Below are 21,650 nucleotides of genomic sequence, written 5' to 3'. Positions count from 1 at the left end.
AAAGGACATGATCTCATTCTTTTTATGGCTGTGTAGTATTCCATGGTGTATATGTACCTCATTTTCTTTATCCAGTTTACCATTTATGGGCATTTAGGTTGACTCCATGTCTTTGCCGTTGTGAATAGTGCTGCAAGGAACATTCACGTGCATTTGCCTTTATGGTAGAATGATTTATATTCCTTCAGACGTCTACCCAGTAATGGGATTGCTGGATCATATGGTAGTTCTAAGTTATTTGAGAAATAGACAAACTGCTTTCCACAGTGGTTGAACTAATTTACATTCCCGCCAGCAGTGTATAATCATTCCCTTTTTTCCACAACCTCACCAGCATCTGTTATTTTTTGACTTTTTAATAATTGCCTTTTTTACCAGTATGAGATGGTATCTCATTGTTTTGATTTGTATTTCTCGAATCATTAGTGATATTGAGCATTTTTTCATATGCTTGCTGGCAGCCTATATGTCTTCTGAAAAGTCTGTGTCCTTTGTCCATTTTTAATGGGATTGTTTTGTTTTTGCTTGTTAATTATTTAAGTTCTGTATAGATTCTGGATATTAGACCTTTTTCATATGCATAGTTTGTAAATATTTTCTTCCATTCCGTGGGTTGTCTATTTACTCTGTTGATAGTTTCTTTCGTTGTGCAGAAGCTCTTTAATTAGGTTCTATTTGTCAATTTTTGTTTCTGTTGCAATTGCTTTTGGGGTCATCATCATGAAATCTTTGCAAAGGCCTATTTCTAGAATGGTATTTCTAGGCATTTCTATGTCTAAAATAGGTTTTCTTCAAGGGTTTTTTTTTTTTTTTTTAATAGTTTTACATTTTACACTTAAGTTTTTAATCAGTCTTGAGTTGATTTTTGCATATGGTGAAAGGAAGGGGTCCAGTTTCAATCTTGTGCATATGACTAGCCAGTTATCCCAGCATCATTTATTGAATAGGGAGTCCTTTCCCCATTGCTTGTTTTTGTTGACTTTGTCAAAGAGCAGATGGCTGTAGTTGTGTGGCTTTATCTCTGGGCTCTCTATTCTGTTCCATTAATGTCTATTTTAATGAGGGCAAGTAATCAGGAATTTGAGAACATGCCACCAAAATGTGGGAGAAATCTCCCCTTTTCCTATTTTAGTCTCATTATCAGTTTTGTTCTTTGAGAACCACTGCTTGCCTAAGAATCTACTTATTCTGACTCAAAACATGTGAAAGCTTCCTGGGATCTCTAAGATCTAAACTGACTTCCTGCTCTTTCCATCTTGGTCTGATTCTTACCAGGCTGTGTGGGATTGTTTCTTTGTCGGCATGTTTGCCTTCTCAAGACACTGAAAATTCTGTTTTCGAGTAGCTGAGGTTTCTAGGGACCTTCTAAAAATCTATTAGGTTAGAGAAGTCCAAAGTGACACTCTACAAGTGATCGTCAGCGCCCTCTGCTGGTTGATGGAGAGTTGGCGTGATGTTTGCTGCTTTACACCTACAGCGGGCCTGGAGTTGAACGCTCCGGTGAGTAGGAGCTTCTGTAATGGGTCTCACAGGGAGTATTTCTGAAGAAATGTGGGTGAGCCCAAAGGCTTTCTGGTGGTCCGAGAACATGGGATTGATAAGGAGCTTGGGATTTTACCAGAGCCTTCTACCTGCAGGGCGGTGACACTGACCGGGGCCAACTCTCCTCTCTGGGGTTGGTCTGGACCCTTCAGGAGATTCCAAGGCTGAACCAGTTCTGATGTTTTGGGAAGGTTCCAGACAGCCTGAAGGATACATAGAGCAGAGAAGTCATCCAGCATCTTCGGGACAAGGCAGTTGTTTTACAAAACAAGGTCTTCTTTGTACTATAATTTGAAGTTCTTGGAGACTAAGAACCGGAAATACTACTCATAATAAGAAAACTTACATAATGCCGTTACATAAGAAACGACCTAAAGAGCTGCTTTACGTAGGAAGGCTCATGACTCTCAGTAAATTGGTGTAACTCTGATGTTTATGAGTTGATCAACCTAAGCTGACTCCCAAAGGCAAGATTTAGGATCCAGATAAGGAGTGATTTTCCTCTTAGAAAGAACTCGGTCCCTGGACCTCAAAGAGAGGCATTCTTATCATTAAGGAACTGTGTAAAAGCAAAGCCTTCAAGCCCTAAGTCAGAAATTGCTCAGCTTATCTTAGGGAAGTAGCTGATTCAAGTATATGTTTCACACCGTGATGGAGATGCAATAATGACAAAGACAGACAAGGCTCCCGCCCTCCGGGATTTTATAATCTAGAGGAAAAGAATATGCAAAGGAATGCTGTTAATAGGTTGTTTATTTCATCACAACTGTGAAGAGCTGTATCGAGGAAATGTTTGTGAGTGAAATGAGGATGTACAACATAAAAGACACTTGAGCAAAGGAAGTGCTTCCTCTGAGATCAGGAGGACCGGTAGGAGACAGCATTTGAACGGGACCTGGGGACAGGGCAGACGGGGGATCCAGGCAGAGGGAGAGGCATGAAGAAGGCCTGGGAGTTGGAAGGTCAGGGAGCACTCAGTGGAACAGGGTCTGTGGGGCTGGAGAGCCAGAGGCAGTGCTGAGAGAGAGGCAGATGCCACACAGCATCTGGCAGGGGTCAGGGCTTCATCCTGACAGCCGAGGAGAGTCACAGGCTCCCACTGGCATTTTCAAAGACTACTCTGGCTGTAGAGGGGAACGGACTTGCGGGGGGACACAGGGAGACCAGCCGGTTGTTGCTGCGGGGACTGGCTAAAATGTTGTGGCTGAGACTAGGTTGGATGACATAAAGAGAGAGTTAAGAATGGAGGATTCATGAGATTATGTTGGATGCGAGAGAGGGAAGGATCAAGAATGATTCTTAGGTTCTGATAAAGGGGTGAGAAAAAAAATGACTCCTAGGTTTGTGGCTTGCTCAGCAAGGTGATATGTGTGTGGGCGCTGCACACGTGCATGCCGGGGGCAGGCTGGGAGGGGTAGCACATGCACCCGGTGTAAAGGAAGGAGAGGCAGGCTTGGCAGCCTGTGGGAGGCATGTAGGTCGTACGTTCTGTGTGAGATATTCTCAATTTGAGGTCTCTGTGAGTCATGCAAGCAAAGCAATAACAACAAGGGAATCAGGTGTGCAGACCTGGCCCTGAAGACAGGTCTAGGCTGGGGAGAACAATTTGGAGCCCATGAGTACACCTGGATTGGAGCTACAGGACAGCCGACAGCCTGTGATTGTCAAGGGAACGGAGTGGTGTCGGGGAGGAAGGAATCCTGGGTGGGATCCCCGACACTGACATGGAAGGTAGAAGGGGATAAACCAACAAACGAGACAGAGACATAAGAATCAGTCAGAAAACAGATGGTGGAAGGTATCTGACGTCTGTGTAAGACCACGCCTCTCTCTAAAAGGCACTCATATTTTCAAATAATATTAATGATCTGCATCTTCTCAGTCTCCATCTTTACATGCCAGTTATGGATCATACGAAACAAAATCATGATCTTAGCTAGCATTTATTGTGTCCGTCCTGTGTGTCAACCACTGTGCATGACATTTAACGTCACTTACAATACTGAACCATCACCCCATCCCGTGAGGTGGCTGTTGCAGCACCATTATCCCTTTTCACTAAGGCAGCAGCTGAAGCTGAGAGCAGGGGTTTCCGTGAGAATAACTCGAGTTTCAATGCTCTGTCTCTTCTTCAGCCAAGGCTTCTGGTAATCTGCATTATTCCCCTGTCCTAGGATCGCTTCATATCTCTAAATATAGAAGATGGCAAGCTCATGGTGAGATACAAACTGAATTCAGAGCCACCAAAAGAGAGAGGAGTTGGAGACGCCATAAACAACGGCAGAGACCATTCGGTACACCCTTTGAGTCTGTTTACTTGAATTGTTAAGTGTCCTTAGTCCTTTAAAATTAAGTCAGTGCCCCAAATAAATAAATAAAACCCTTCCTATTACCAGATAAACTTATGGATGTTAACTGAGGGATATATCCTTTTAAAATTTGCACATTTCGGCCTGAAATGTGTAACATATACATGACATCTATAAAACACGGTTAACTTCAAATGCAAACATTTATATTAAAATGTTTTAGTATCATATTTTTATCCAAAAATGCTACTGCTCAGAGCCTTCCTACTATGTATATAAATGAATCTGGAGGAAGATAAATAAAAACATGATAGTTCTGAACCCCTGTGAATAGGATTCTCTTATTTTCCCTAGCTTGCTGATTCATCTCTCATTTATTTCAGATTCAGATCAAAATTGGAAAAGTCCAAAAGCGTATGTGGATAAATGTGGACTTTCAAAACACTATAATTGATGGTGAAGTATTTGATTTCAGCACATATTATCTGGGAGGAATTCCAATTGCAATCAGGGAAAGGTAAGATGATTTTTTTAAAACCAGATTGCCTCTGTTAGTGGTTATGATTGTGACCCAAAAAAACTGCCTTTTTAAATTTTACCAACAAACAAACGCAAAAAGTTAACTTTTCTGTATTAACAGTATAGTCAACAGAGTAAAACAGATTTGAATCCTGAATAATGAGACTGCGCAGTGGAAAGAAGGAAGGTGGGGGAACTGTGTGTCACTGCCATTGTCATTCTTGGGAGGGGAGAGACCACAAAGAATATAGTAGGGTTGACAATGCTGGTGACAAGTAGAACAGAGGCTGTGGCCCTGGGCCCTTGAAGGCTGTATAGGAGAGCGTGGGCATCCCGAGGCCTGATAGACGTTCCCAGGAACTGAAAGCTGAGGTTTCCACCTTCAGGAAGTCTCTGGTGAATGTGAGACAGTATGTCTCCTTCACTTCTGCATCACCTGCTCCTTGCGTGCTATCGAGTGTGGAATTGGTACATAACTGTTTCTTAGATGAATGAACACATGAATGAATTAATGTGAAAGGCAGTAAAGCTTTATCTGAATGGGAAAAAAAAATCCCACCATTTTGGAATGCACTTAAAAATAACCATTTTGTTCATTTGTATCCTCCCGGAAAACTTTTCGATAGCTGACAGTAGTGTGTGGACAGAACATATCCTAGAAGGATTCGTGCAGCCTCACGACTAAGTAAGAGTGTTGCCAGGAGGTTAGGTTATGATGACTTTTATACGAGATCTGAAGCTAGTTTACTCTTTTGCGAACTTACACATCACTTGGAAGGAACTAGAGGTGATTTATAAGGTGTCATGCCAAGGTATTCTTTCTTCTAGAGTCCTTCTACATGTGGGCATCTGTCCATTCTGCGTAGTCAGGCACTAATCTTTGTTTTAAAGTTCTCAGAGTTGCCTCCAAAGACAAAAATGCAAATGGGAAAGCTGGGCACTTTAATAGAAGCTGAGGGTGAACGTCTTTACTCCTTGGGCTCTGGAAGGAGCTTGCAGATCGTGGTATGTAACCCCTGAGTTTTACAAACGAAGAAATTCAGAGCCAGTGAGATTATATTAATATCTAATATTGTCAATATTGAAAGGCAATTCAGCCATGAATAGCCAGTTATGAATTGTCAGTCATCTTGATTTTATTTCCATGAAATGGAATAAAATAAAATCATTCAAGGTAGTCAGCTTTTTCAAGTACTTTTGAGTATGTTTGAGAGTTACCACGTATTCATTCATTACACAGGATTTACTGAGTGCCTAGTGGGCCTCAGGCAGAGTGACAGGTGCCAAGGAGACAACAGTGAGCAGGGTGGAGCCTGGAGAAGAGCAGAAGAGAGACAGTCACTACAGGAGAACATGACGTGTGTAGGAGGAAGCCCAGGGTGCTGACAGAAGCCAGGAGGGAACCTAATCCAGTTGGGACCATCAGGAAAGTGACCTCCAGCTAGGACCTGAGAGATGCTAGCAGTCAGTGTATGTGAAGCACCAAAGCTGGATAGAGAAAGCATGAACTTGCGAAGAGCTGGAGTACAGCAGGAAGTGGGATAGGGATGCCCCATAGGGCTGATGTGGGCAGCAGGGGCCTGACCACAGAGTACCTTGAAAGTCACAGTAAGGAGCCATTGGAGAGACTTCAGCCGAGAAAGGCCATGACCAAATTACGGTTTTCAGTAGCTCACTCTAGTGCAGGGCAGAGGCAGGTAGAGTGGCTGGAGGCCGAGTGTATTAACAGAGGTGAGTGATGAGGGTGACCTGGCCCAAGGAGTGGCTGTGCAGGTGAGCAACAGGGATCAGGTTCCAAATATATTTAGGAACCTGGGCGAATGGGCAGCACTGCACAATGGCTTGGGTTGGGGAATAAAGGGGAAAAGCAGTCAAGAATGATGCCTCGTTTTTGGCTAAGCGCTTGGCAGATGGAACACACCAGTGGAGGAGTGGGGTGACAAGTTAAGTCTGAGACAGGCTTAGTCCAGGAGCCTGAGACACAGCCAGGTGGAGATGCCCACAAGCAGGTGCACAAAACGGCCTGGGCCTCTGGAAAGGAGGCCAGTCTGGAGAAGGGTAAATGAAGCCTGGGCCAGGTAGTCATTGAGGTAGCGGAGGCCAGTGGCTTACCCAGAGCCAGGAGGAATTCTCAAACTGAGCCAATATGGAACCCATTGGTGGGTGGTTTGTATTTGCATGATATTAACGCAAGGCTGCTAGACAGTGACGTGGATGCCAGTCAATCCAGGTTTTCTAGAAAAGGGCAGTAGGTAGAACCACAAAAGAGGTGGCTTTAGTTTTGGCTCAGCAAAACTTTAGCTTAATTCAGCACTCAACCTTTATTATATTCGCCTTTTCATCTCCATCCATTAAAGAAATATATAGATATAGAGATGCATATAAATAATTTGCTTTTTTAAAACAATTCTTTGTAGAGATGGGGTCTTGCTGTGTTGCCCAGGCTGGTCTCAAACTCCTAGCCTCAAGTGATCCTCCCACCCCCAGAATTCTGGGGTTACAGACGTGAGCCACTGTGCCCAGTCCAGAATTTTCTTTCTTTTTGAGACAGAGTCTTGCTGTGTTGCCCAGGCTGGAGTTCAGTGGTGCCATCTTGGCTCATTGTAGCCTCGGCCTCCTGAGCTCAAGTGATTCTCCTGCCTCGGCCTCCTGAGTAGCTGGGATTACAGGCATGTGCTACCATGCCTGGCTAATTTTTGTATTTTTAGCAGAGACGGGGTTTCCCCATGTTGGCCAGGCTGGTCTTAAACTCCTGAGCTCAGGCAGTCCACCCACCTCGGCCTCCCAAAATGCTGTGATTACAGGCATGAGCCACCGCGCCTGGCCCAGAATTTTCTTAGTAACTTATTTTGGGATCCTCCAAAAAAGGGACTGCTTCCTTTTTTCTGGATAAGTTTATACTTTGACTTTTTTTTTATACTTTGACTTTTATACTTTGACTTTTTTTTGAGACGGGGTGTCGCTCTTATTGCCAATGGCGAGAGTGCAATGGTGTAATCTCAGCTTACTGCAACCTCCACCTCCTGGGTTCAAGCAATTCTCCTGCCTCAGCCTCCCGAGTAGCTGAGATTACAGGTGCCTGCCACCATGCCCGGCTAATTTTGTATTTTTAATAGAGATGGGGTTTTGCCATGTTGGTCTGGCTGGTCTCGAACTCCTGACCTCAGGTGATCCACCTGCCTCTGCCTCCCAAAGTGCTAGGATTACAGACGTGAGCCACCATGCCTGGCCTATATTTTGACTTTTTATTAAAATCACGGGAACATGGAAAATGCAGGAGATAGAGGCCAGTCAAAAGATTTCACTGGCCCTTCACTCTCTCAAAAGCGAAATGCTAAGGAATAGTCAGCTGTTCTGGGCCTTGCCTCATCCCTCTGGTGGAGTCTTTGGTGGCCCAGAGATTCCTGAAACTGCCACTGGGCATGAGTCACTGGGAGGTGGGGCGGGCACAGAGGAGTTCCATGGGTAATCCACAGCCAGGCTCTGTAGGGGCAACCAGCCGACTCTTCCAGACCAGGGAGGTGTTCTGGTGCCCGCATAAATGGAGGGACCTTTTAGACAAGTTCTCAAACTTAAGGTGGAGCAAAGCAAGCAGATGTAATCACGAACTCAGCTTTGCTCAAGGGATTTTGTGCGTAGTTTGTTTCTTCCCCCTCTCACTGTAGTGTTTCTTCTGGGAATGGGGACCCAGATCTTGGAATGACCTGTTTCGGATCATAATCAGAAATCATTCTGTTAATCCCATCTCCTTCCCAGGAGAAGAGTAAATCATCCCTGGTAATGCCAGAGGATCTGACACCAACGAGGACATTTTTCTTGAGGACCTACACCATTGTTTACAGAGTATGATAATAAACACTAAAATGAAAATGATCCACAAAGTAAAAATCAATCAAAAATCTACTGAACATTGACTAAGTACCCAACACTGAGGTTAGGGCTGCCTTTTGTTCTTTTTGCTCCCTGAAGTTGGCCTGCAGCAGCCATGGAGCTGGCTAAGCTTCTGTGGACAGATTGGCCCAAAGTATACATAAATACCCCAATGCAGGAACCCGCTAACACAGCAATTCATGCCCCAGTGCAATGACATTCCTCTAGCAAGGATGTTCAGACCCTGCATCCTGGAGTAAATGTAGAACTGTGGGTCCTCAGGTAACCCAAGTAACAAGAATCCCCCCAGGAATAGTGGAAGTGAATCTCTTCCGTTTTAACACTTCTGCTGTAGGTAACTCTTCTAGAAGAAGAAGGCACGAGGCACTTCCAAGTGCTGCAGGAATACCAACTGTAAGCGTAAAAAGCAAGGGCTTCAAGCCTCACTAACCTGTGTGACACACTGACAGTACAGACCCCAGCTCTGCCACTTACCAGCTGTGTGACCTTAGGCAAGGCCTTAGCCTCTCAATGCCTCATTGCTACATCTGTAATAAGGGCACAGTAGCTGCCTATCTCTTAGGGTGGTTGGAAGATTCAAAGTGTGTAAAGGAATTAGCAGAGGTCAGCACATGGTCAGTGCTCAATAAATGTTAGATAGGAAACCTGTCCTTCCTGCACATGTATCCTAGAACTTAAAATAAAATAAAATAGTATAAAAGAGAAAATACCTCCCTCAAAATGTTATTGTAAGTTGTATTCTTAGAGCTTTGTGCAAAATAGATGGTCTGTGTCTGTTAACTGCCTTTCTCTCCCACTATTTTACTTTCCTGCAACCTTCTTTCTTTGACCAATAATCTATGGAGAGAGGGACATCTGGAATGTTGTTGTCCAAGAGATATGTTGAAACCCAAAGAAGAATGGACCTAAAACCATGTATAAATAGGCAAGCTCCAGGAATGAAAATGAACCCTCCTCCTCTTCTGAGACAAAAGGCCATCTTTATAAAATGATTAGGCTCATACTGTAATGCCAGTGAAGATTTCTTTCTTTCTTTTCCTTTTAATGAAATTTAATTTTAGGCCTATTACATATAGCCCAACTGTTTCTAACGAATTGGGTTAAAATGAATGCAGACACCTTTCCGTTTAGAAAAGTAAGCTACATTAGGGATTTAGAATGAAATCAGCTTTGGGTTTTCTTAGGACATCATTTGTTTAAGAAACACAAATATTTGCCTGGACTTCAGTTAGTTCATGTGTGTGAATGCTTTATACACATTCAGCTCCAGATAGATCCAGAAGTCAAATCAAAGGGGAAGTGCCATGGGACCATTTAGAAGGAGCTGCTTTAGAAATTGCTCTCATTATATAAGAACGGTAATATGGGAGTAGTTACTAACTTGACGATCTCACATTGAGTCCTTACTCTGTATAAAGCACTGTTTGAGTGTGTTACACATATTAACTTTCTTAGACTTATGACAACCCTATGAAACAGACTCACATATTCCCATTGTCTAAATGAGGAAACAGAGGCACAGAGAAGAGAAGTTGCCTGTTCAATTAGCAGGGACGGAACTTGAACCCAGGCAATTTGGCTGGTCCACAGCAGCACAATTTTGCCTCTCAGAAACCCCTGCTGAGCATTCACGCCCAGGTGCCATGCACTGCTGCAAGCTCTTGCTGTACGTTAACTTGTTTTTTTTGTTTTTGTTTTTGTTTTTTGAGACAGAGTCTCACTCTGTCGCTCAGGCTGGAGTATGATGGTATGATCTCGACTCACTGCAACCTCCGCCTCCCAGGTTCAGGTGATTCTCCAACCTCAGCTCCCGAGTAGCTGGGACTACAGGTGCCTGCCACCATGCCCGGCTAATTTTTGTGTTTTTAGTAGAGTTAAGGTTTCACCATGTTGACCAGGCTGGTCTCGAACACCTGACCTCAAGTGATCCACCTGATTTGGCCTCCCAAAGTGCTGGGATTACAGGCATGAACCACCCCACCCGGCCCGTTAATTATTTTAATCCTGGCAATAACCCGTTGCCCAGGCCCCACAGGTAGGAGGTGGTAGACACAGCAGCATATGAACCTGGACAATGTGTTCCATTGTTTCAGCTTGGCACTGATTAAGTCAAGCTACATTTTTCATAACTGAATAGAACCAAAAAGTAACACTTTGTTTCTTCTGACTTTACAGTGGCTAACTTAACAGTGAACAGAAAAAAAGAGCAAAAAGTTTTCTAGAGCGTTCCTGCTTCCTATAAATGATTGATTACTTTATTTATATATACGTATATCATATATCATCTATTAACTTATTAAGACATGTCCTGTCCACCGTGCAATGCCGTGACTCCAGGGAGAGGGACAGGAAGTTCTAGATATTGTGCATCTTCTCTGTCTTTGTACCTTTTGCAGCCGCTGGCCATTCTTCTGTTAACATTGTTGTCTGCATTTTTAAAGCTGAGAATGTAAACTTCCACAGAAAGGAAGTCGGTTCTCCCAGCATCATAAAATAAGTGGCATTATGGGAATTCCATGAGAAAGGATAAACATAAAACACATACTCGTGTATGGGTGAAAAGTACTAAAGAGCACAGCGTTTCAGCTCTGATTTCATGTGAGCCTGGCATGATGCATCTCTTCCTTTTATTTGTGTTCCTAATCAGATTTAACATTTCTACGCCTGCTTTCCGAGGCTGCATGAAAAATTTGAAGAAAACCAGTGGTGTCGTTAGATTGAACGATACTGTGGGAGTAACCAAAAAGTGCTCGGAAGACTGGAAGGTAAGTGAAGGTTCAGAACTTCGTGAAGGAGTGCTTCTCAGCCAACCCGCCTTCTGTATCCATTAACACAGTAACTTTTGACTTCTTTCTGGTAGCACACGGTGTTATAGTGAACTGGCTCATATGCACTCCCCATGTGCTTGCAAGGTGCTGAACCTTTGCAGGTTTGCACATTAAATTTGTAGGAAAGTAGGAAGGCCAACTATATACATGAAAACTTACAGATGATTGCTGACTTATCATGCAGCAAAGTAAGCTCTCTTTCTTTCTGAGGCTACATAAATCACATTAATCAGTTTGGGTAAAGTGAGATCGGGTAAGGTACTATATTTCAGCCAAGAAATGATTACAATGCCAGTAATTTATTCCATGTTTGCATTTCAGCTTGTGCGATCTGCCTCATTCTCCAGAGGAGGACAATTGAGTTTCACTAATCTGGGCTCACCGCTTACTGACCACCTCCAGGCCTCATTTGGATTTCAGACTTTTCAACCCAGTGGCATATTATTAAGTCATCAAACATGGGTATGAAATAGTGCATTAATATCAAACAAGATTTGAACCTGACTTAAAGTTTGATGTTAAAAACAATAGAGAGATTTTGAAAGTGGTGGAGTTGGACATTTTTTCTATCATCACACAGTAAATGCTATTGTATAGTTCAACCATGAACGTTATTCCCCACTCTGGGGTAGGTCCTCAAAGAAATCAGGTTTAGAAAGTAACATTATAATTTACAGAGTTGCGTTTGTGTGTATTCGCAGACTCATTTTTATTCTTTTCAGGTATATTTTATAATAAGAGTTAAGGTGGATTATAACTACTGCAGTTAATAATGTAGCTTAAAGTTTCAGAGCTCAGAAGGAAAATCAGAGTGTGTCCCTATGATTCTGTTTTGATTGCAAAAAAGGCAGCTCTCTAGACTGCCTTTTTGCAGCAGCAGCTAGTTGGACAATATTTATACCTGGGGAATTGTAGAAACTAAGATCCTTTGCTCTTTCCTCATGTACAACAGAGCCACATAAATTCTCTTCCACAAGGAGGTACCCTCTGTAACGTAAGTGGATTTAGCTAGTGTGGTTATGTAGGTATAGAAGTCATCTAATATTTAGAAATGAGTATTTGTGGAATGAGTGGAATTTTTAAATAGAAGTAGAGTGTGATTATTTCTGAATTTGTTTCTTTAGGATTGCAGAGCACAACAGAATTCTAGTATCTGCTAAGAAAATAGACGGTGGCCAACTCTGGGGCTCTGTAATATTAGGAAGGCCGCCCCTCTCTTGGTGGCTTGCTCACCGGTCCCTGAGGTCTTACTTTTAAAATGAGCCCTAAAGAAGCACATGCTGACACTTAGACTGTGGGGGTGAAAGCAGCTTTTCCATGAAAGCAGGATGTTTTGATCTAGCGCTTATGATACCCGACACTTGTTTCCTCCGCCACGTGTAGGAACACTTAGTACACAGTTCACAAAATGATCGAGAGCAGAGGGAGGAATTAGGTTAGCAAAAGATTAGATCCACCCTGGACAATGGGGGAATCCTGGAAATAGCATAGGGACGTTGCCCTCAATTTCATAATGGGTTAGCTAAAGATACATGTAAGTCAGCATTATTTTATGCAATTCATAATGAATATTGCCAATTGAAAAAAGTTAACACAAAGTAAAATCAACAATGGCTATAACCACACACTGTAAAACTTGTTTTAGACTGAAATCTTACCAAAGAATCACATCTTGTTGAAAACTGCAGAAATTATACTTGGTAGAAAAAACACGAACAAAATTGAAATGACGAGTGCTGAGATTGCACATTTTTAAAATTAATGATTGACAGGAAGAGTCAAATTATCTTGCCAAAATTTAGATCTTCAGAGTTTGACGTGGAGAATTGAACTTCCCAGAAATAATGACTAGGAAGTAAAAAATTTATAATGACTGAAGAGAAGAAATCATTGTAATATTCTTATATTAAAAATTAAGGAATCAAGTCTTTGCTGTAAAATTTATTTAGCAATGAATTGATCCTGATAGAAATAATGTCAGCAAAAGAAAAATAAAAATAGAAAAATTTAGGCTGGGCATGATGGCTCACACCTGTAATCCCAGCACGTTGGGAGGCCAAGCCAGCAGTATCTCTTGAGCCCAGGGGTCTGAGACCAACCTAGGGAACATAGTGAAATCCTGTATCTACAAAAAATTACAAACTTAGCCGGCTGTGGTGGTGTGCACCTGTGGCCCCAGCTTCTCAGGAGGCTGAGGTGGGAGGATCGCTTGAGTCTGGGAGAGTGCCACTGTACTCTAGCCTATGCAAGACAGCAAGACTCTGTCTCAAATAATAATGATAATAAGATAAAATAGAAAAATTTAGATATGGTTTAACTGTTTTGTATAGTCGATTGAGAAATTAAATTGGCTTAATGAATGTAGGTCCAAAAAATGTTTTTGACAAATTCCTCAGTGTTGGCATAATTTGCATAAGATTTGTCTATTTGGCCGGGCGCGGTGGCTCAAGCCTGTAATCCCAGCACTTTGGGAGGCCGAGGCGGGTGGATCACGAGGTCAGGAGATCGAGACCATCCTGGCTAACATGGTGAAACCCCGTCTCTACTAAAAATACAAAAAACTAGCCGGGCGTGGTGGCGGGCGCCTGTAGTCCCAGCTACTCGGAGGCTGAGGCGGAAGAATGGCGTGAACCCGGGAGGCGGAGCTTGCAGTGAGCCGAGATCGCGCCACTGCACTCCAGCCTGGGCGACACAGCGAGACTCCGTCTCAAAAAAAAAAAAAAAAAAAAAAAAAAAAAAAAAAAAAAAGATTTGTCTATTTATAAACATGGAGTCAAATATGCAAAAAATAATCTTTAGAGCAAAAAGCAAACTCAAAGCGTTTGGGTCAAAACATCCTGATTGTTTTATACATGGTTTGGATGATAAATTCAGTACGGAGACAGGCATAATCCTTAAATGCAAATTAGTTGATGGGTATTTTCTGTGATGATTTCAGACAAGCACCCTGCAGGTCACTCTGGAAGATGGCCACATTGAATTGAGCACCAGGGATAGCAGTGGCCCAATTTTTAAATCTCCACAGACGTATATGGATGGTTTGCTGCACTATGTATCTGTAATAAGCGACAACTCTGGGTAAGGGGAATAATACTTCTGTCAGAGGTGTGAGTGAGTTTTACTCTCTTTCATTTAATGGAATTTTCTGGTGTCTTTTTGCAAAATCTTTGTCCTTGATGCCAAAAATACTTTACTAATAAGTCTTGTCCTTCTTCCTTATTCCATATCAATTTCTTCATAAAAAAATAAATTGCCACACATGGTGGCTCGTGTCTGTGATCCTAACAACTAAGGAGGCTGAGGCAAGAGGGTTGCTTGAGGTCGAGAGTTCGAGACCAGTCTGGGAAACATAGTAAAACCATGTCTCTAAGAAAAACAAAATAAAATAAAATGTAAATAAATAAAATTTAAAAAATAAATCAGTTGGATGGATAAATTGTGGTGTATTCAAAATGGAATGCTATATAGCAATGAGAAAGAAGGATGTAGAACTGTATATAATGACACGAATGACCCTCACAAACATAATGTGGAAAACATTGAGTCACCCATAAAAGTTCATCTCATATAATTTCCTTTATACAAAGTTCAAAAACAGGCAAGAACTAATCCATTCCATCAGAATTCAGGATAGAGGGAGGGAGGCTACAGAGTTAAAGGGAATGCACAACAGGGTTCCTGGGGTGCTACTCTGTTTTGTTTCTTTATCTGGGTGCTGGTAATGTTGGTGTATTTCTGTTGCAAAAATTCGTTGAGCTGAACACATATAGTCTGCGCACTTTCTGTACATGAGGCTCTCATACCACAGTCTTTCAAAATGTCATCTTTGGCAAGATACACCCATTTTAATAAAAATGTTATGTGCAAAATACATGAAAAAAATTGTAATGGTCTTTAAAAATAAAGTCTAGTTTCGCTAGTTATTTTTGATAACAAATATTGAGTCTGAGTCATAGAGAGTGAGTTGGCCACATGGCAAGGGCCCTGTTATCCAGCAGTTCTCACCCTTGATTTGCTTTTCTTCCCTTTCAGACTACGGCTTCTCATCGATGACCAGCCTCTGAGAAATAACCAAAGGCTAAATCGCATTTCAAGTTCCCAGCAGTCTCTGCGTCTGGGTGGGAGCAATTTTGAGGGTTGTATCAGCAATGTTTTTGTCCAGAGGTAGGTGATCCTGTCTTTGTGGGTAACTGATGAGAATGGCCTGCCCATGGGAAGGGTATCTCTTTGCTCCAGTTAACAAAGTCAGCTTTGTCAACGTGTGCTGCATGAGGCCCACATGCCACAGTCTTTCAAAATGCCATCTTTGGCCAGATACATCCATTAAAAAACAAATCCACAAAAAACCCCTGGGCCCGGCCTCCCTTTGGAGGAGCAGCTTTGGCATGTAACCTTGGGAAAGGCCTCATTAAAATTAACTTCAGATTATGGCCCTGAAAAGTATTCACTGAAATTTTATTGCATTATAATCAAGATTGTGCAATTAGATTTAATCAGCTCTCCATGGTTTTCAGGGCCAAGGAATTGCATGGACCAGTGCTGTGCTAGGAAGCCAAATCACCACAATGTTGAACGTGATATTGAATAGAGAGAGAGTAGCGCTTGGGGCTTGCATGCATGTGTTTACATATTTTCTTTTGATGCAAAATGATTGTTTTTAGATAAGAGGCAAAATCTTCTCCAGGGTAAGGAGAGGGCCTGGTTCTGGCTACGAACCTCAGGCTGGAATTCTCAGGCTACCATGACAGGGAGCCTCCCACCCATCAGGGCTCCATCCTCCTTGGCCAGGGTGAGGCTTAGAGTTCTCATTCTCCTCCTGGTTGATGAAACATCTTCCTTGAACATCTAATTCAGGGACTGGAGCAGGAAATGGGAGGGATGGGGAAGGCACAGGGGTTGTCAGCAACAGCTTACTGCCATGATAAGGCTTGGACAAGAATTGTGAGATAAAGCACATTTGTCCAAGACTTTCCTCCTCATAGTCGGACAAATCCTTCCATAAACTCACCTCTGAAGTTTCCTTATATTTACCATCATTCAGTATCATCCAGAGCCCATCTTCCCCCTCTGTGCATATTTTACTTTTGTATTTCCATGTGACACCCATTTCAAAGAAGAACTATAGTATCTCAGCCCTCCCACAATCCTGCCACAATCCCGAGTCAATAAAAGTTTCTTGGGCTCCTCGCTGGCTTCTGGAGGTGATATTAAAGTAGGAGAGGAAAGTTTCCCTAGGAACCATGACCATAAGAATGTGTAATTTTAAAAAAAGTATTGCTACATAACCGTTGTATTAATACATATTTGTGGGATATATGTGATATTTTGATACAGGCCTACAATGTGTAATGATCAAATCTGGGTAACTGGAATGTGCTTCATTTCAAGCATTCGTCATGCTCTTTGTGTTGGGAACATTCCAGATCTTCTCCTCTAGCTATTTTAAATTAGACAATAAATCATCGTTAACTTGAGTCACCCTATTGTGCTACCAAACACTAGATCATATTCCTTCTATCTAACTGCATTTTTGTACCCATTAACCAACCCCTCTTCATGCCCAAAACATGTAGTTTTTGAAATGAGCTCTCTCGACCAGCGGGTCTTCCTCGACATGTCCAAGTTTGGCAGCATCTTTCATTTCTGCCCTTTTTCCAGGTTATCACTGAGTCCCGAAGTCCTAGATTTGGCCAATAACTCCCTCAAGAGAGATGTGTCCCTGGGAGGCTGCAGTTTAAACAAACCACCTTTTCTAATGTTGCTTCAGGGTTCTACCAGGTTTAACAAGGCCAAGACTTTCCGTATCAATCAGGTAAGTGTCCAAACCTAACCCTGGGTTTCACTCCTCCCTGGAGGATTCCCCTGAGCCTGCCCTGTGGGAGAGACTGGGGAAGGGGGTGATAGATCACCAATCCATGAAGTGGAATTGATGGGTTATCAACAGTTGAATCACACCAAAATGTCAAAGTGGTTTTCTTTTTAGCTTTTATTTTGCATCTTGATGAGAAGTTGGCAAGTTTTGCACTCACCGAACAAAACCATGACTTAGGTTTCTTAATTTCTATAGCTGATGTCTTGCTGTTTTAACATTTCTGCTGTGTCCCCAGCAGGTCCTGTGTTTTTCTATAGAATATAAGGGCCGTGCTCCTCTTCCTGCCCACAGACTTCCCCTCTACTCTGATGCAACTCCTATGACAAGATACACCCATACATCTGGGTCTTGTCAAAACCAATGTGGCATACCCTTGACTGCAGACTAGAAACACCTGGAGCTTTAACACCCAATGCTTAGGCTGCATCCGACCCAATTAAGTCAGATGCTCGTGGAGTGGGCGTATTGGTAGTTTGTGAAGCTCCCCAGGTGATTCTGAAGTACAGCACTGAGAGGGATTGAGAGGAAATGAAACTCCTTATTTGGAGGAGCAGAACACTGTGATGAATTGAACACAGGATCAGGGCTTAAGGAGCACCTTGCTCTGCTGAAGGTCAACAATGTAACTTTCCCAGGCTTGAGGTTACAATTAATATGGTTAATGGATAACAGTGGGCACCTTGGATCTGCCAGGCACTGCACTATGCACTCGAAGGGGATTTTCTTACCAAATCCTTCATTAACCTTATGCTGCAGTATAGAAAGGTAAGCAATTCTGCCCAAGCTCCCGCAGGTGGAAGGTGGAATTGGCGTTCCAACCCAGGAGCCCGTGGCCTCTTGAGAGCTATGTGCTCCTGTTCAACACACTTTCCACTTAATGTCAACCACATGCTGCTTCTCTACCAGTATTTCCCCACTGCACAATGATTTGGGAGGGCATGAACAGATAATACCTAATAAAATACATGTTTTATGCTATTAAGAAGAAATATACTTCATAAATCCAGAAGGGCTGTCATTTTCCCATTATGGGAATATCTTTAGCATTGCCCCATCAGAAATGAAGTCATATATTCATTTTTTCATTGTAAGGCTGAAAGTTATTGAGAGACTAAATTAGCCCAGTGATGGTGAACTGGAGAGAGCAAATGGATTCAAATCTATTTACAAGATAGAATACACATGACTCAGACAATAATCGAATTGGGAAGACAAGGGAGAGGCAGGAGTTAAAATAATTCTGAGGCACCCGGTCTGGGTTATTGGATGGATGGAGATGTCCTCTCCATGGAGACGGAGAAGGACAGATATTTGGAGGAAAAGAGAATGAATGGAGTTTGTGGTGTATTGAGTGACAGGAACCTGCAGGACACCCAGGTGCAGAAATCTGGTGGGAGACTGTCAGGAGTCTCTGCATGGGCTTCAGCAGATGGGGTGGGACTGGGGCTATTGATGTGGAAAACATTGGCGAATACACTATTTCATTTCCGCCTGTTTTGTGTAAGCCCCCGGTTTAGATGAAATAGGACATTAGTCTCTGCCCAGTAGCAGAGAGAATACAGCACAGCTTAGTGGTTAAGTACTGGACTCTGGGGCCAGACTTCCTGGGTTTGCATCCGGCTTTACCATTTATCAGGTATGTGATCTTGCACAATTATTAAACCTCTCTCTGGGTCTATTTGCTCCAATGTAAATGAAGATACATAATGGTAATACCTCATGATGTTGATGTGAGGATTAAATGAAGTAATAAACACAAAACACTTAGAAAAGTGCCTGGCACATAGTAAGTATGCATTAAATGCTAATTATTACTATGCACACTAATGAAAACCTACATGAAAGGATACGATGCTGCAGGAGTGGTGCGGCAGGAATTTTCCTGCCATGGGAATCAGGAGGCTTCTTCTGGAGGAGGTGACCCAGGAGCTGGGGCTGGAGTGTGGGTTGAATTTAGCTGAGTGAATATTGTTGCCGCCCGAGCGGAAGCCCAAAGCCGGAGGCAGGATGTGGCTGGGACTCACGGGTGCAAGACGTGCTGCATGCATCCTCACCAGACTGACTTCACACTCTCTTTCTCCCTTCTCAACACACTCCTCTGAGAGCAGAATAAAATACCAACCTTACAGGCCAGGAAATGTAGTGTTTAAGAGGTTAAAAAAAAAAAGTTGCCAAAAAGCACCCTGTCAGTACATGGTAGAGTCAGAATTCAAACTTAAGACTCTTAGGCACAAAGAACGTGCTCTTCTCCCAGGCGCTCAGAGCTCCGTGGGGATCTCCATCAGTCAAAGCGAAGGGGGGGGATTCACCTTCCTAGGGGCTGGCTCAGAAATGGACATGTGGCCCCTCCCTCCTGGACAATAAGCCCTGAGAGGAAGTTGAGGGTGGGGCTTCTGATAAAGAATTCCATATTAGCACAAAGAGAAACCTGGGTAGAATCCATGCTTTTTGTGCTGGACAGTGTAGTGAGGATGTAATTCCCAGAAGCACAAGAAGAGCACAAGATTCAAACTTAAGCACAAAGAATGTGCTCTTCAGACCACATCATGTGGCCTCTACAGGCCCAGAGAGCCTGGTGAACAGTGGGAAATTGGATGGAGAAAGGAGACTAGAGAGAGGTAAACTGGAATCACACCCTGGAGCCAGATCAGGCAAGCATCATATGACCTACATCAGTTGGGCATTTTGCTATAGTCAGTGTAACATTATTGAAAGGAGTCCTGTAAGCAGTTGAAAAGATTAAAGATTACTAAGCTGGCTGCAGCCGGTGGGATGGTTTGGTGTAGGAAAGTTCTAGAGCCATGGAGTCAGATTGGCAAGCTACTGCAATCGTCCAGGCATGAGTCAGGGCTGGCTGGGCACAGTGGGTCACACCTGTAATCCCGGCACTTTGGGAGGCCGAGGCAGGCAGATCACCTGAGGTCAGGAGTTCAAGACCAGCCTGGCCAACATGGTGAAACCCCATCTCTACTTAAAATACAAAAATTAGCCAGGCTTGGTGGCAGGCATCTGTAATCCCAGCCAATGGGGAGGCTGAGGCAGGAGAATCACTTGAACCCGGGAGGTGGAGGTTGCAGTGAGCTGAGATCACACCACTACACTCCAGCCTGGGCAACAGAGTGAGACTCCATCTCAAAAGCAAAAAAAAAAAAAAAAAAAAAGAGAAAGTCAGGGCTGACTTTCAGGGCATAGGCACTAGAAATGAAAAGGAAGGAGTGGAAACAAAATACGTCACACAGAAGAAGAGTAGGACATGAGAAAATGCATGAAAGAGGCCAGGGAGGTGGGTGTCCATGAGGACCAAGATTTTGAGCCTGGATGCCTTAAAGTATGATGATGCCATTAAGAGAATTAAGGGACACTTGGTGACAAAGGCTATCTCTCAAAACTGTTCATCTTGATGCTCATGCTGCTGACACACAGAGAAGACTCCCAGAGACGGAGCAAGGCCCACTGGTGTGAGTCCCAGGCAGAAGCCCAGGCTGGGTTTTAATCTCAGTAGGATCAAGGTTTGGCTGATATAAATAACTCACTTAAGTTTCTGTTGGGTACGGTAGAACGTCTCCATTCAGCAATGTGCAAGCATCATTTTAAATAACTGATTTCAAGTTTGCATTCTGAGCACTGTATCCAGGAAATGGGTCAGGGAAGAAAACCCGCCCCTGAAGGAATGTGAATCTTTTGGGAAGCCTTTAGCTGATGATTCAGAAAACTCACTGCAAAGTTAATGACTTAAACAATAAGAATAATCTCACACAGTTAGCCAGGCAGGGGTAGGTGAGGCTTGAGGCCTGGCCCATCAGGAGCTGGCTCTGCTTCCTCTTGGTTCTCTTGGCTCCACCCTGCATGCTTCTGGGAATCGCATCCACACCACACTGTCCAGCACAAGAAGCACCAAGTCTGCCTGGGCTTCTCTTTGTGCTAATATGGAATTCTTTATCAGAAGCCCCTCCTTCAACTTCCTCTCAGGTCTCATTGGCCAGGAGGGAGGGGTCACATGTTCATTTCTGAACCAATCCCTAGTACGGTGAATCCCCACCCTTTGCTTTGACTGATGGAGATCCCCACTGAGCTCTGAATGCTTGTGAAAAGCGCATGGGCGGTTCAGAACCTGAGCTCTGCGGTGGAGAAAAGAGGGGCAGGGCTGGGGAATCTCAGTTACTTCCAACAATTTTCCTAGTCACATTTAACATTTATTATGGTTGTTTTCCTGCAGTAAAACTCAGTCCCATTCAAAAGTTCAGACTTCTCTGCATGAGTCACTCTGATGAAAGTGGGGACAGGATGTGGTCTCCTCCCTTCTCTCTCTCTCCTGCTATCTTGGTCCTTTCACCTGCCCTGCTGCCCAAGTGAATGGTTGTTAGGGGAGATGGCCGCAGGTTTGCAGCTCCATGTTTCCCTGGCGGGCTGTGGGTGTCTCAGTGCTGGTGGCCAAATGCTGGATCCCTCAAGCAGCACTGCGGTTCTTCCGATGCCCAGTGGTGGAAAGGGGCACCAGGCAGCCACTGGTCCCAGGTGCAGCAGCTGTCAGAGAAGAACCCAGACTTGTGTAAGATGAGAATAACATGCATGCTCCCCAAAGAAGGAGGGAGAGAAAAGGGGGGTATTTAGACTCTCCTAAACTTTGTTTACCCCAAAAGAATGAGCCCGCTGCCTCCTAGCCCTGTCTTACACCTTCCTGGTGGCAAA

At 43.4% G+C, this 21,650-nt stretch overlaps 1 protein-coding gene across 5 annotated transcripts in view; it reads left to right on the top strand.

The window, feature by feature from the left end:
- Window positions 1-21,650, top strand: part of LAMA3 (laminin subunit alpha 3) — a 273,575-nt gene that overhangs the window by 236,101 nt on the left and 15,824 nt on the right. For all 5 annotated transcript variants that reach the window (XM_050767788.1, XM_050767786.1, XM_050767785.1 and 2 more), the window contains 7 exons: window positions 3,717-3,836; window positions 4,235-4,368; window positions 10,909-11,026; window positions 11,411-11,551; window positions 14,028-14,167; window positions 15,122-15,253; window positions 16,748-16,901. In XM_050767788.1, the coding sequence (XP_050623745.1) occupies window positions 3,717-3,836; window positions 4,235-4,368; window positions 10,909-11,026; window positions 11,411-11,551; window positions 14,028-14,167; window positions 15,122-15,253; window positions 16,748-16,901 (939 nt within the window). The remainder of the gene's footprint in view (window positions 1-3,716; window positions 3,837-4,234; window positions 4,369-10,908; window positions 11,027-11,410; window positions 11,552-14,027; window positions 14,168-15,121; window positions 15,254-16,747; window positions 16,902-21,650) is intronic.

The sequence above is a fragment of the Macaca thibetana genome, chromosome 18 (genome assembly GCF_024542745.1).
Source record: "Macaca thibetana thibetana isolate TM-01 chromosome 18, ASM2454274v1, whole genome shotgun sequence".
Taxonomy (NCBI): Eukaryota; Metazoa; Chordata; class Mammalia; order Primates; family Cercopithecidae; genus Macaca; species Macaca thibetana.
The sequence above is the reverse complement of the archived record's forward strand: the minus strand, read 5'-3'. Positions and strand labels throughout refer to the sequence as shown.